The sequence below is a fragment of the Misgurnus anguillicaudatus genome, chromosome 20 (genome assembly GCF_027580225.2).
Source record: "Misgurnus anguillicaudatus chromosome 20, ASM2758022v2, whole genome shotgun sequence".
In the NCBI taxonomy this organism is placed as follows: domain Eukaryota; kingdom Metazoa; phylum Chordata; class Actinopteri; order Cypriniformes; family Cobitidae; genus Misgurnus; species Misgurnus anguillicaudatus.
In genome coordinates, this window is record NC_073356.2 from 16,350,001 (window position 1) to 16,362,878 (window position 12,878).

The 12,878-nt window shown below is 37.1% G+C and overlaps 1 protein-coding gene across 2 annotated transcripts; it reads right to left on the bottom strand.

The window, feature by feature from the left end:
- Positions 1-1,975: 1,975 nt before the first annotated feature.
- On the bottom strand, positions 1,976-12,091 carry mtdha (metadherin a). Of its 2 annotated transcripts, none has more exons than XM_073858213.1 (12): positions 11,664-12,091; positions 10,936-11,070; positions 8,847-8,931; positions 8,282-8,446; positions 8,117-8,164; positions 6,219-6,386; positions 5,858-5,938; positions 5,692-5,763; positions 5,467-5,593; positions 5,295-5,388; positions 5,098-5,212; positions 1,976-3,507 (listed from the first exon to the last, which is right to left on the bottom strand). In XM_073858213.1, the coding sequence occupies exons 1-12, from the start codon at positions 12,018-12,020 to the stop codon at positions 3,440-3,442; spliced, it is 1,515 nt and encodes a 504-aa protein (XP_073714314.1). In that variant the 5' UTR covers positions 12,021-12,091; the 3' UTR covers positions 1,976-3,439. The 2 variants fall into 2 exon arrangements, with proteins under 2 accessions (XP_073714314.1, XP_073714313.1); XM_073858212.1 differs by having other exon boundaries at positions 8,282-8,449.
- Between the last annotated feature and the right edge of the window lie 787 nt (positions 12,092-12,878).

Genomic DNA, 12,878 nt, shown 5'->3' on the forward strand with positions numbered 1-12,878 from the left:
ATTTTGTGGACTGATGAAACAAAAGTTTAATTGTTCGGGGAAAATACTAAGGCGCAAAAAGAGCACAGCTTAACAACATCAAAACATCATCCCAACAGAGAAGTAGGAGGAAACATCATGATTTGGGCATGCTTTGCTGCCTCAGGGCCTGGACCACTTGCCATCAATGAGGGGAAAATGAATTTCCAAGTTTAACAAAATATCCTACAGGATAATGTCAGGAGGGCTGTCTGCCTGTTGAAGCTCAGAAGTTGTTGGTTGATGTAGCAGGACAATGACCTTAAGCATCAAAATCCACCACAGACTGGCTTAAGAAAAACAAAACATTTGGATTGGCCTCGTCAAAGCCCAGACCTTAACCCGTGGAATGACCTCAAGAGAGCAGTTCACACCAGTTTTGTAAATGGGAATGGGCAAAAATTCCTATTGAACGATGTGCATGTCTAATTCAGAACTACTGAAAGCGTTTGATTTAGTGCTTGCTGCTAAAAGAGGTTCAACAAGCTATTAAATCCAAAGGTTCACTTACATCAACCATAATTTTGAATAATTTGGGCACAGGTGAAATGTCATTTAAATTAATGAGTACCGTTAATATGTTCTGTACAATTTGACCGCCCAATAAATATTCTTTACTAAATAACACACAAATAGTATAGTAATACATTTCTTTCTACAACCCAATTGCAGACCTACATTAAAACCATGTGGCAAAAGCATTCTTGATGTGACGGATATTAATATGTAAAAGTGTTTCTCCAATGTAATCATATGTAAGGATTCACAGAGTACAAGCCACGTGACAGGAAGATAAGCAGATGGCCCATGCCAATGAATCTTTTTATATGTGTGTGTGTGTACCCGCTAAGCTTCTGTGGGCAAAAGCTTCATTACAGCATGAGGAGATTTACAGCTCTCACACGTAAGTGTATTTACACAGCAGTAGCAAAACAACATTGTGGTTAAACATTTGTAAAATGTACAGGTACTAAAAAAAAAGTACAAAACCGTACCTGTGTGTTACCCTCAAAACTTTTTTTATAAATAACAGAGAAGATAGAAAAATTTAAAAGACATCAGTAATTGAAGTGTTGGGAGAAGAGATAGGTTTTAGCAGATTCCTAAAGGGGACATATCATGAAAATTTGACTCCCCCCATGTTCAGGTGCCACGACCGGGTCCCCAGCGCCTCCATCAACCAAGAAAACATGCAAAAGATCAACCCAGCAACCCAGCCCGGGCAAACCATCCTCCGCAACCATGCGAAAAAAGGTCTAAAACCTGTCTCCCCCTGCGATGTCAGGAGGGGCTCTTATAATAATACCACCCCTTCATTTGCACGATCCAATCAATGCACTGCCATTTAGTGCAGAGATCAGCTCATTTGCATTTAAAAGGACACACCCATGCCACATTTTTGTTAACACCTACAAAGTGGCAATTTTAACATGTTATAATAAATTATCTATATGGTATTTTAAACTAGAATGTCATTTACATACGCCGGGAACACCAAAGATTTGACAACTTAAACTGTTAAGCGTCGCCGTCCCGAATATGGGACACCTAAGTTGGCATTAATATTGTTGATGTAAATTTTAATCTATCACTACAAACTATATATCGTTGGAAAGGCCTAAGCCTCCAGAATAGACATTTCAACAGTGTTTTATAAATTAAATTATGTAGGGAGAGTAATTGTATTTTCTGCTAAATGTCACTGTCCCACCAGCAGGACGACTACATTTACTTCAATGTTTGCATATGAATTCTTATCTAATCATGACAAACTGTATATTGTTTGAAAGCTCCAAGAGTGTAGACTTAACTCAATAGGGTGGGGTGACGCTTAAAAGGTAAAAAAAAATTGTGGGCTACAGAGTCAGTTGAAGCTGAAGTGCTGCCTAGCAAACACTGTAATGACTTGCTTTAGCTAGTGCATTATTTCCTAGTATTCAAAAAAGCCACCAAAAGCTCAAATAGCAATTTTCTTTTATTTAACAAATCAACATGGAAATATTGCATTGACTTACGCAAACATGAACATTCTTAAATCCATAAACTAGTAGAAATACATGTTGAATTATCTCTAGATTGACAAACTAAGGCAGGCACCTGAGGCAAGCTCAACATGCCTCAGAAACACAGAAATGTACAAAATGACCATGGGGTAAACACCAAGAATTTAACCCAAATATGAATTTAACCCCACCCCATATCCATTCATTATTCATTAAAGCCTATGTACAGTGAGAGGTACTTGCACGAGTGGACAGAGAATCAGGACATTGTTCATCACTATAAATGATTATTAAATCCATGCAAGTGCAACACTGACATCAATCAGATTTGAAATTAATGAATCAATGTCACACCTTGTATTAAAAAGATTTAAAATGAGAGATAAAAGCATACACTACCAAGTATAGATTAAGGCAACAGATTCCTGAAACTGATAAGATTTTAGTGTCATGGAATTAAAGCTGCTCTAATCACCAATCAATCCAAATAAACCAACAAACTATCTCAGTCCAAACAAAAACATAAAAGATTTAAATGTTCACATTGTGCAAGATTAAAAAAGTAAATACACATGGGATTTTTACAACCTTCAGCACAGTGCAATTACAAATAGTATTACCATAGAAAAAAGCCCTTATATTTCTATACATATGGCGTGGCTTTTTCTAGTTTAAGTTGCGAGAAGTAAAGCATTAGAGACGGTTGATTAAAAAAAAAAAGACGACTTAACTCTGAACATCTCCATGATCCACCCACTCAATTACATGGGTAAAATATATATATACTCAGGACGGAAGAAAAGCTCTAAGAAAATAGGTTTAGCATTTAAAAAAAAAAAAACTCAGATTCTCTGCAATATAACCGTTTCTTACGTCTTTAACCGTACTGATCTACAGGATTACAGTAATACATCCACCTGTTACCGTTCCAGCTAAAGTCACAGAAGTACTTCTACCTATGTCACTGACTCGCAGCGCCTTCCTGTGGCTTCTAACACTAACTGCAACACTTCAGCAAACTGCAGCAAGTGCAATTCAGCGGTACAAAGTGCCGCAGGGACAGCAATGATGTAAAAACGACGAAAATCGTCCTCAATTTCCCAAATAAGTTTAGTAGCCGTTTGTAAAATAATGATTATGAATGGCTCCACTGAAAGTCTGTCTGATATCAAGGATGAAAACAAATCTCAGTGTAGCATAATAGTGCACGTAAGTATAGTGTTTCAGCCCAATGGACTCTTCACCTTTACTCTAAAGTTTAATTTATTTTTTACTGAGCTATTATAACTCAGATTTGATGCGATTTTGGAATTGTTTAAAAGCACAGTCAATTTATTCATTCAGTATAAAATCCTGTACTGTGAAATTATTGCATAAACAAACGGTTTGCATAAGCGCTCTCGGGCGATGTTCAGGGTTCATGTTTCTCTTCTGGCCTTTTTCTTCTGAACTTGCTTCTGTGGTTCCAAATTCTGATCAGATTTCTCTGTGGATGCAAAAGTTATCAGTTTATTACTTTTCAAATAGTAAATCAGTTCCTAAAATAGTTAAATATTGTCATTTCTTTAACTACATTGTAATAAAAGATTTTTTGATTCAATAAAAAATAGTAAGTTAGGGTTAGGTATTTGATAAATTCAACTTAAAAATATTAGTTGTCTCAAAAAAGTTGTGTCAACCAGTATTTTTAAGTTGAATTAAAGGTGCAGTGTGTACTTTTTAGAAGTATCTCTTGACGGAAATGCTAAATAATATACAAAACTATATTATCAGAGGTGTATGAAGACCTGTTTATAAAGAACTTTTATGTTTTTATTACCTTAAAATGAGACGTTTTTATCTACATACACAGAGGGTCCCCTTACATGGAAGTCGCCATTTTGTGCCGCCATGTTTTTACAGAAGCCCTTAACGGACAAACTTTTTTACTAAGTTGTGTCCGACAATGACATGTTTTTCCGGTGGCGGCTACCGTAGCTTCTCTATGCGTTTCAAAACAAGGGGTGAGCAGTGGACTGAGCCGTTGGTTGCAATTCACAACCTCACCACTTGATGCCGCTAAAATTTACACACTGCACCTTTAAGTAAAAATCTTAAAGGGGACAGTTCAGAGTGTGTATGTGAAGTTTTAGCTCAAAATACCATATAGATAGTACAGGCCAAATGTTTGGACACACTCACTTGTTTTTATTTATACATTATTCCATATAACATAATAATAATAAACTCATCCAAACTATGGCATAACACAAATGCAATTTTGGAAATTATGTTGGTTACAAAAAGCATCCAAAATAAAACAAAACTCTGTTATATTTTATTATTTGAAGTGCAGTCACCCTTTGCCTAGAAATTGTTGAACCGTATTGGTGTAATTGTTTTAAGAAGCTTCTTAAATTTTCAATTTAGGAAGAATTTTAAAGAGTATAGAAGGAGTTCATATTTAATCAAGGCTCTTATTGGCTCCTTTTTCTTCAATATTCAGTGTATTTCAAAAATAATATTTTAAAATAAAATTTAAGTTTTCGAATAACAAAAATTAATCTGTTTGGCACAGGTATATTTTTTTCTGCAAAAGTAATTTTAAGCATTTACCCATACACCTTCAGCTTAAATGATTTTTAAGATCATAGTTAACATTTTAGTCAAGTGTGTCCAAACTTTTGGCCTGTACTGTAATTTATTATTACAGCATGTTAAAATTGACACTTTTGTAGGTGTGAGCAAAAATGTGCCGTTTTGAGTGTGTCCTTTTAAATGCAAATGAGTTGATCTCTGCACTAAATGGCAGTGGCGTGGTTGGATAGTGCAGATTAAGGGGCGGTATTATCCCCTTCTGACATCACAAGGGGAGCCAAATTTCAACTTGCTATTTTTTCACATAGCATTGTAGAAAATGGTTTACCAAAACTAAGTTACTGGGTTGATCTTTTTCACATTTTCTAGGTTGATAGAAGCACTGGGGACCCAATTATGGCATTTAATTATTCAGATATTTATGATATGTCCTCCTTAAGGCAACTAGGTAACTTACTTTATAGACTTTGTATTATGATTTGTATCATAAAATACTCACTTTGTGTGGATGGTGGAGGGATGTTTTGCTTGGACACCTCCTCTTTTGGAACATGAGGAGGATGGGGCTTTATAGTCACACTCTTCTCCGCAGGAGCAGAACGTTCTTGGATCACCTAAACAAAGATCATATAACCATATTGACCAATTTGAAGATTTCAAACACTGAAGTGGGCATACACGAAATGTACTTCTTACCTCTGTGGCTGAACTCTCCTCCTCTGGTCTCTTCTTTTTCTTTCTTCTCTTAGATTTGCTACCTCCAGCAGGATCGGCATTATCTTTGTCATCATTTGATTCCTGGAACGAACACAAACACTTAGCCAACAGTTTTGTTTATTTAAATTAAAAAAATACTTTTAAATTATTTTTTGATTCCACAAGTGGCTTTGAGACTGGCACCTCTTTGAGAACAGGAGCATCTACTTTGGGTTCTTCATAATTGCCCCATATCTCAGTTGGGGGGTTCCAGTCTGAACTCGGGTCTACAAGACCATCTGAAATCACACGAAGATGCTAAAAACGTTAATCGTGTTCATAAAGTCCTTAATAATGTTTAGATATTACAGGACCTCGAAACCATTATTGATCTTACTGAAGCTAGACCACTCGCTGGAAACAGCATCACTGCACATTTCAATTTTAGGTTGAGACCCAGGCTCTCCACCTATGAAAATCCAGGGAAGAAAAGGTTACAGTGTTTATTCTCATGCAGTAATGGATAATGTCTGCAATGCAAGCTTTAGAAGAGTTATAAATACCTGATGTGTTCAATCCAAGCATTGTAAAATTTACTGGTTTCAGTTCTGCTTTAATTCTTGAATCCAAACCGGTCAATGTCCCTGTGAGTCAATTACATATGTTGTCATATGTGTGAAATGTATAAATGAATACTGACTTTTTCCTATTTTCTACCAAATTCTAAAATATTTTGCATTTCAAAACGTATAAAGAAATGCTGATGAATCTAAAGCAATCATAATGCATATTTTAGTGATTTTTGGATTCAAATTTACATTAAATTTAGTAAAAAACTAAAAATACTATTCTAAAAGCAGCTCAGAACAACCACAAGTGTTACAAATACATCGAGTTAGGGTCATAAACAACCCGATCCATTACCCTCCGATTCTAGTTTCCAGGAGTTCTCACGGTTCTTGGGTACAGGAGCCTTTTTAACAACAGACCGCTTCTCATTGTTTGAAGTGTTTGCTTGGGTTTGGTGCTTCACTGGCACTTCAATCCACCCTCCTCCATTTACAGCGTTTGCATCATTCCGATTGGATGTCACTACAGGAAGGGTGAAATTCGTAAAAATTCTACAAATTTATGCAAAAAAATGCCACAACCCCTACCTCTTTATTTTTGCTGCATATTTGTTTATTTAACAATTTGGCTTTTCTCATCATGCTTTTGATCATTATGGTTATTTACTAACACTTAAGGCTGATTTATACTTTTGCGCAGACCAATGCAGTAGCGTCTATGTCAGGGTTTCCCAAATCTTTCCCTGGAGGGCCGGAGCATTACAGAGTTTAGGCCCAACCCTAATCAAACTTAACCACCTGTGATGTTCTAGTGATCATGAAGACCTTGATTAGCTTGCTCAGGTGTGTTTGATCAGGGTTTAGCTAAACTCTGCAGCGCTCCGGCCTTCCAGGGTAAGATTTGGGGAACGTCATAGGCTGTGTGTCAGTTTTCATTTATACTTCTGCATCGTTGTTCGATTCAGCGATTTTTTTCACCTGATGGAGGGGTTCAAGCAGACCAATCACAGTGCTTTCATTCAACGGAGAATTGGCGCATTGTTACATTTTTTGAGAAGTGCGCACCGGAATATTCAGTGCTATGCACAGCATAGGCCCAATGCAGAAGTATAAATCAGCCTTTAGAAAATCAATTATTACAGGGGACATTTCACAATGCATAAGATGTCAAATAAATCTTTGGGGTCCCCCGAGCACGTATGTGAAGTTCTAGCTCAAAATACCAAATAAATCATTTATTAAAGCATGTTAAAATTGCCAATATAGCAAAAATGTGCCGTTTGGGGTGTGAGGATGCGGTATTATCTACTTCTGACATTACAAGGGGAGACAAATTTAAATGAGCTATTTTTTCACATGCTTGCAGAGGATGGTTTACCAAAACTAAGTTACTGGGTTGATCTTTTTCACATTTTCTAGGTTGACAGAAGCACTGGGGACCCAATTATAGCACTTAAACACAGAAAGAGTCAGATTTTCATAATATGTCCCCTTTAAAATTTGTGAATCAGAAGTACCTTGTTCACACTGTCAGTTAAAATCCGATTTTCGTGCATTATTTCATTTGAATGACTGACTGTCCACACTGTGTATCACAACTGTTCAGGTCCGATGTGTGTCATGTAGTTGTTTTTCGTTTTCCAGAATAACTTACAAAAAATACTGGTGTACATCTTGAGACAAAACAATGATATTGATATTTAATAAAATATGTCAATATAAGTTGTTTTTAAATTGAGGCGGCTCAAACATGTATTTTTGTCTGGGACTAGGGTTAAGCTCTGTCCAGGAAACCGCCCCTTAATGTTGTCTTACAATATAACAGTGGACTACTGCATCCAATAAAGCAGCGGTGGGAACATAGGAGGATGGCATAGGCGGTTTTATTACTTGATGCCATCTCCACTCCCACATTGACAATAACACAACAACCTTGCTTCTGACACAACAACGTCTGATGTGTTTATGTTTTACGTGGTGTGAGAAAGCAAAATAAGTGAAAAGCTAAGCCAAATTCGATCAGTGTTCAGAAATGGATTTCCTAAAATATGATTTGAATAGGATTTCAAACTACATATAAATGTAGAATTTTGATGCGTTTTTTGCTGTTTACACATGCTAAATATGATCGAATTTCGGATATACAAAAAAAAATCGACTTTGGACTGACAGCAAACAAGGTCTAAAAGAAAGAATCATGATTTATATGTGAATCGATTTTCCCCCCACCCCTAATGAATAGTGCAATTTTACCTGGGGCTACGACAGCTTCAATCTTTGCAGACTTGGGACGTGATGACTCTGCAATAAGTCAGACAAAGAGTGCATATATATGTTTAAAATTTAACCTCCTGCAATGACATTTTGAGAGAGGCCATCATTGTTTTCCTCTCCTAAAGGACTTGAACAAGATTGTACCTTTGTTCTTCTTGGTGCTTGCTGTGGCTGCAGGCGGTGGCTGCTCCACCACCTTCGAGCTGGCACGATCGCTGCTATCAGGGCTCCCGGGGCTGTCGCCAGGACCCTTCTCTTTTTTACGCTGCTGACGTTTCTCTCGTTGGCTAACCTTCGTCTCCCAAGCACCTGCTGAACACAGTCATACTGAAAAAGCAAAGCACTTTCACTCTTTCTCTAACAGTATCATTTGAATTTTCCCTTGAGCAATACGTTTGCATTTGGAAATCAGAAGGGTAGAAAGGAACTACAAGTGAAATACCTCATATAAAAGACAAAAAAAAAGCTTAGCTCCATAAAAAAAATTAAACATGCTAATTAATATGTTACTGACTGAACCAGACTCGCATTAAATCAAAAATGTTTATGTCCTAATTTTTTGTTTGGAAAATTTGTCTATACCATAAAAAAGCAAAACATTTTACTCACATTAACCTTATTCACATTTCAAAAGTGAAACTGCTGCTCCTACCGGTAGATGTTTGTTGTGGCAGCTTAACAGAGTTTGTTAACCAAATGAGTTTCATACCTTCATCATGTTCCTTGCCATCAGTGGAGGAAACATCTTGACTTGACTTCACCTCTGGTTTTGGTTTCTTCTTGTTTTTCTTAGCCTACACGGGAACCACAGCAAACTTATTTACAACTTCCTGGTAAAAGTCATAAAGTAACCTATTTCCCCAAACACTTTCAATAGTTACAAACGTGTGGTTGTGCCATTTCACGCAACTACAGAATTTCATACACAGAAAAATGCACAACATCTTTTTTTAATATTGTAAACAAATGTTGAAGGAAAGGCCTTGGGTCAGGGTACATATTCCCTGTTTGGATGTGCCCTGCATTTGCACTGTCTGTAATTATCCGATTACAGCATGAGACCGACACCCGACCTCTCTGAATCACAGAGTGAACCAAGGCCGATACAAACATCCAGGGAAACCGTAATAGCACTACTTAACAGTAGCCTTTATTGTTTAAACATTTTAATAACATACCAGCCGTACTATGCTTAATACAGTTTTTAACTACGGGAACACGCTTTGAACTTTTTTAATTTAGATTGCCGCAGTGCAGTAATACTAAAATAAAAAAGCGAAAGAGACGTGGATGAAAAATAAAAACGCACCTGACATATACACTATTAATAATAAAAAAAAGGTTCACATTGTACATGGGCGTTGTCAACTGCCCATCAACTTTGTATTAGTCACTGCTGTCATAAAAAAAGGAAATAAATTGACAAAGCAATTTCAGCTTATTTAGCTTGGAGCTTTGCATGGTTAACAACTGCAACTCATTATCGATTTTTGGTATATTTAACAATAAAGTAAAAAATTGTTTAAAGGTGGCATGTCAATAAATTTTAATCTTAAAGGAAAACAACAGCGTTTTTTCAATACTTTACTATGTTCTTACCTCAACCTAGACGAACCAACGCATACCCACCTCTCTTCAATGCGTGCACCTAATCCCCGTACAGCGCATCGTGAATGTGTTGGCATTTAGCCTAGCCCCATTCGTTCCTTGGGATCCAGACAGGGATGAATTTGGAAGCCACCAAACACTTCCATGTTTTCCGTATTTAAAGACTGTTACATGAGTAGCCACACGAGTAAGCATTTTTGCACAAAATAAAACGTCAATATTACTGCGTCTGAGGTCAAAGTGCTGCAAACTAAGTGCTCTTCTGCCACACAATATAGTTCTCTTTTTTTATCTGCTTTAAAAATCGCAACGTTTTCTTTTGTGAAACCATACTTACTCGTGTAACCACTCACGTAACAGTCCTTAAAGTGGAAGTGTCTGGTGGCTTTTAAATTTATCCCTGTTTGGATCCTAAGGAATGAATTGGGCTAGGCTAAATGCTAACACATTCACGACACGCTACACAAAGATCAGGTGGACACACCGAAAAAATATAGGTATGCATCAATTCGTCCAAGTTGAGGCAAGAACATAGCAAAATGTCGAAAAAGGTGGTGTTTTCCTTTAAATATGTAAGAAAATATTTTTTATTTTGACCTTGTTGAAAGCTGTAAATTCAGATCATTGCTCTAAACTTTTGACTGCATGTTAAAAACGTCAAATCTCAAGACGAACTGCATGTGACAGCTAGTCACGAGACGCACAAGAAGCAATGAGATTCGACATAATCAATATGCCGTCATATTTGAATTTACTTATTTGTATGTAAAATATTTTTGAAGTTTTCTCTCACAAATGTATTCAAGATTTACCGTTATCAAGTAGTCTTAATTAATTAAATGCATAATTTTACTTCAGCAGACATCCAGGAACTCACTAGACTCATTTTGATTACTTTAATGATGGAGGGATGTGCTTTTTTATTAAGCTTTATCAAGTTGAGCCCTATATATGAACATAGCAAGAAAGCATTTTAATGAAAAATGTAAAAGTCATATACAGAAGAAGTCAAATCTTATATGGGAGGGCCAGTAAAAATTGAGAGAACTTTTATATTTAGGTGCACTATTCCTTTAAAAGCACACAAAGAACTGTACTGAACTACTTTCAATAGATGTTAAAATTTAAAGACACTTATTTAAAAAAAGACACTTTTCTGAAGAACAAGCATGAAAAGTTGGACGATGAGCCTTTATATCAGCAGGAGGTTGTACTGGTACTGGTGCTGCTACAGGAGGGGTTTTCTTTTTCTCCTCAGCGACTTTGATTTCTTTGATTTCCTCCTTCGGTTCAGCCACTGTCTGTCCATTCGCCTGGGCCTTTTGCTGCAAGCACATGACAGTTATAAACTCAGCATTTCCTTCCCTCTTTTAAATGACAGCGTCTATAAATTAACCGTGAGCTATAAAAACAATAAAGTCTTTGGATCTTAGTTGTGCAAATCCCAAAAAACTGACAGCAACATCGGTGTTGAAGAAAAACGAAACTTATAAGAGCATGCTAAGCTTGAGCTAGCCGGTCAGCTAAGTTATGTGGCTACGTGGCTTTCCCATCGCCTTCGTGTCTGTCATATAACAACACAGATAATGAAATCTCAACTTCTCATATGATCATGTATGCCTTAAACCGTTTAGGACAATAAACAATATACAGTTAGATTATTCTGAGGGGCAAATACGCAAATATTTTCACCTCACCGATGGTTTATCGGTGCTTTGACAGATTAGCTGTTAGCCAAAACTTCAATCGGTGTACTATGATTTACAGTGAAGACTGGTCGTGTCTCAAAGCCTAATGTTCCGCCAATTACGACAACAGCATTAAAAGGTGCCTTCCGAATGATAACGCTTACAAAGCTGTCTAACGTTAGGTAACATATTGCATTGAAACCAGAAGAACACAATGGCAGGCCGTTTACCTTGTCAGCTGCCTTCTTTTTGTTCTTTTTCTTCGGTTCGCTCGGTTCGGCCTTCACAGTCTTTGGTGTCACGGTGGCTTTGATCTGGGTCTCGGAGGCTGTGGTGGGACTCCTGGTACCGCTAACCGGAGCCGCTCGACGCTTTCTTCGTCCGCAGGCCGCGACCAGCAGCAGCACAGTCAAGGCGATGAGCGCCGTGCTCAAAATCGCCCATGACGGGTACTTCTCAGGCTTTAAGCCGAGATCGACCCCCAGCTCGGTTCGGAGGAAGCCTAGGCCGGAGGACAGTAGCCCGCGGAGACGGTCTGACACGTATTCGGCTCGCTGAGTGGCTAGGGCTAGCCAGTCCGGGTCCATTTTCAGCAGACGGACACGAGCTTGCAGACAGAGAGTGAAGTACTACTGCCAACAGGACTTCAGTGAAGAGAGGAGGGAGGGAGGGGCTATAATTGTTCTCGCCTTCTTGCTTGATGGCAGTGTCTCATCATCATAACCTAGGGAGCTGACTACTTATGCAGATGCTGATTCTTTTAGTTAAATCTAGTATATATATAAATTCATTGATACCTGAAAACAATATTATGTTTAGAAAATAAGAAACGTGTCTGTATTTGTAAACATTTCAATATTTTATCCAGCTTTATTTATATATTGTAATTTAATGTACCCCTGACTGTAAAGAAGTCTTTTAACCAATAATACATTTACCAAGCAGCTTTTGGTGGCTTATATGCCGTTTTTAACGAATAAAGTAGTAATTGCTGCGCAGACCGATCGCACTATGACATCAAAGTACCGCGTGAGCGATGAGAAATACGGAGCTTTCGAATTACTCTCGCGGTACTTTGATGTCAGTCTGCGCAGCACATGAAATCAAACACACACTCTTCTGTTGATTCGATTCAACCAAAGGTTATTGTAAAGATAAAACATTTTTTTAAGGCTGTCAAAAGATTATTCGCGATTAATCGCATCCAAAATAAAAGTTTGTGTTTACATAACATATGTGTGTGTACTGTATGTAAATATTATGTATATATAAAAACACACACATTCATGTATATATTTAAGAAATATTTGCATTTAAATACTGTATATACATTTATATAATTTATATTATATATAAATATAAATATTTTATATATAAATATAACTTTTTTTATTTTTTTCTTAAATATCTACATGATTGGGAGCGTTTTTATATATAAATAAAAT

What these genes read in the sequence shown, in the direction of transcription:
- mtdha (XM_073858212.1), bottom strand. Translation starts at nt 12,020, where the DNA reads ATGGACCCGGACTGGCTAGCCCTAGCCACTCAGCGAGCCGAATACGTG. An exon ending in CTGGAAACTAGAATCGGAGG is followed by an intron (nt 5,939 to 6,218) that starts GTAATGGATCGG and finishes ATTGACTCACAG; the next exon opens with GGACATTGACCGGTTTGGAT. An exon ending in GCTTGGATTGAACACATCAG is followed by an intron (nt 5,764 to 5,857) that starts GTATTTATAACT and finishes GGATTTTCATAG; the next exon opens with GTGGAGAGCCTGGGTCTCAA.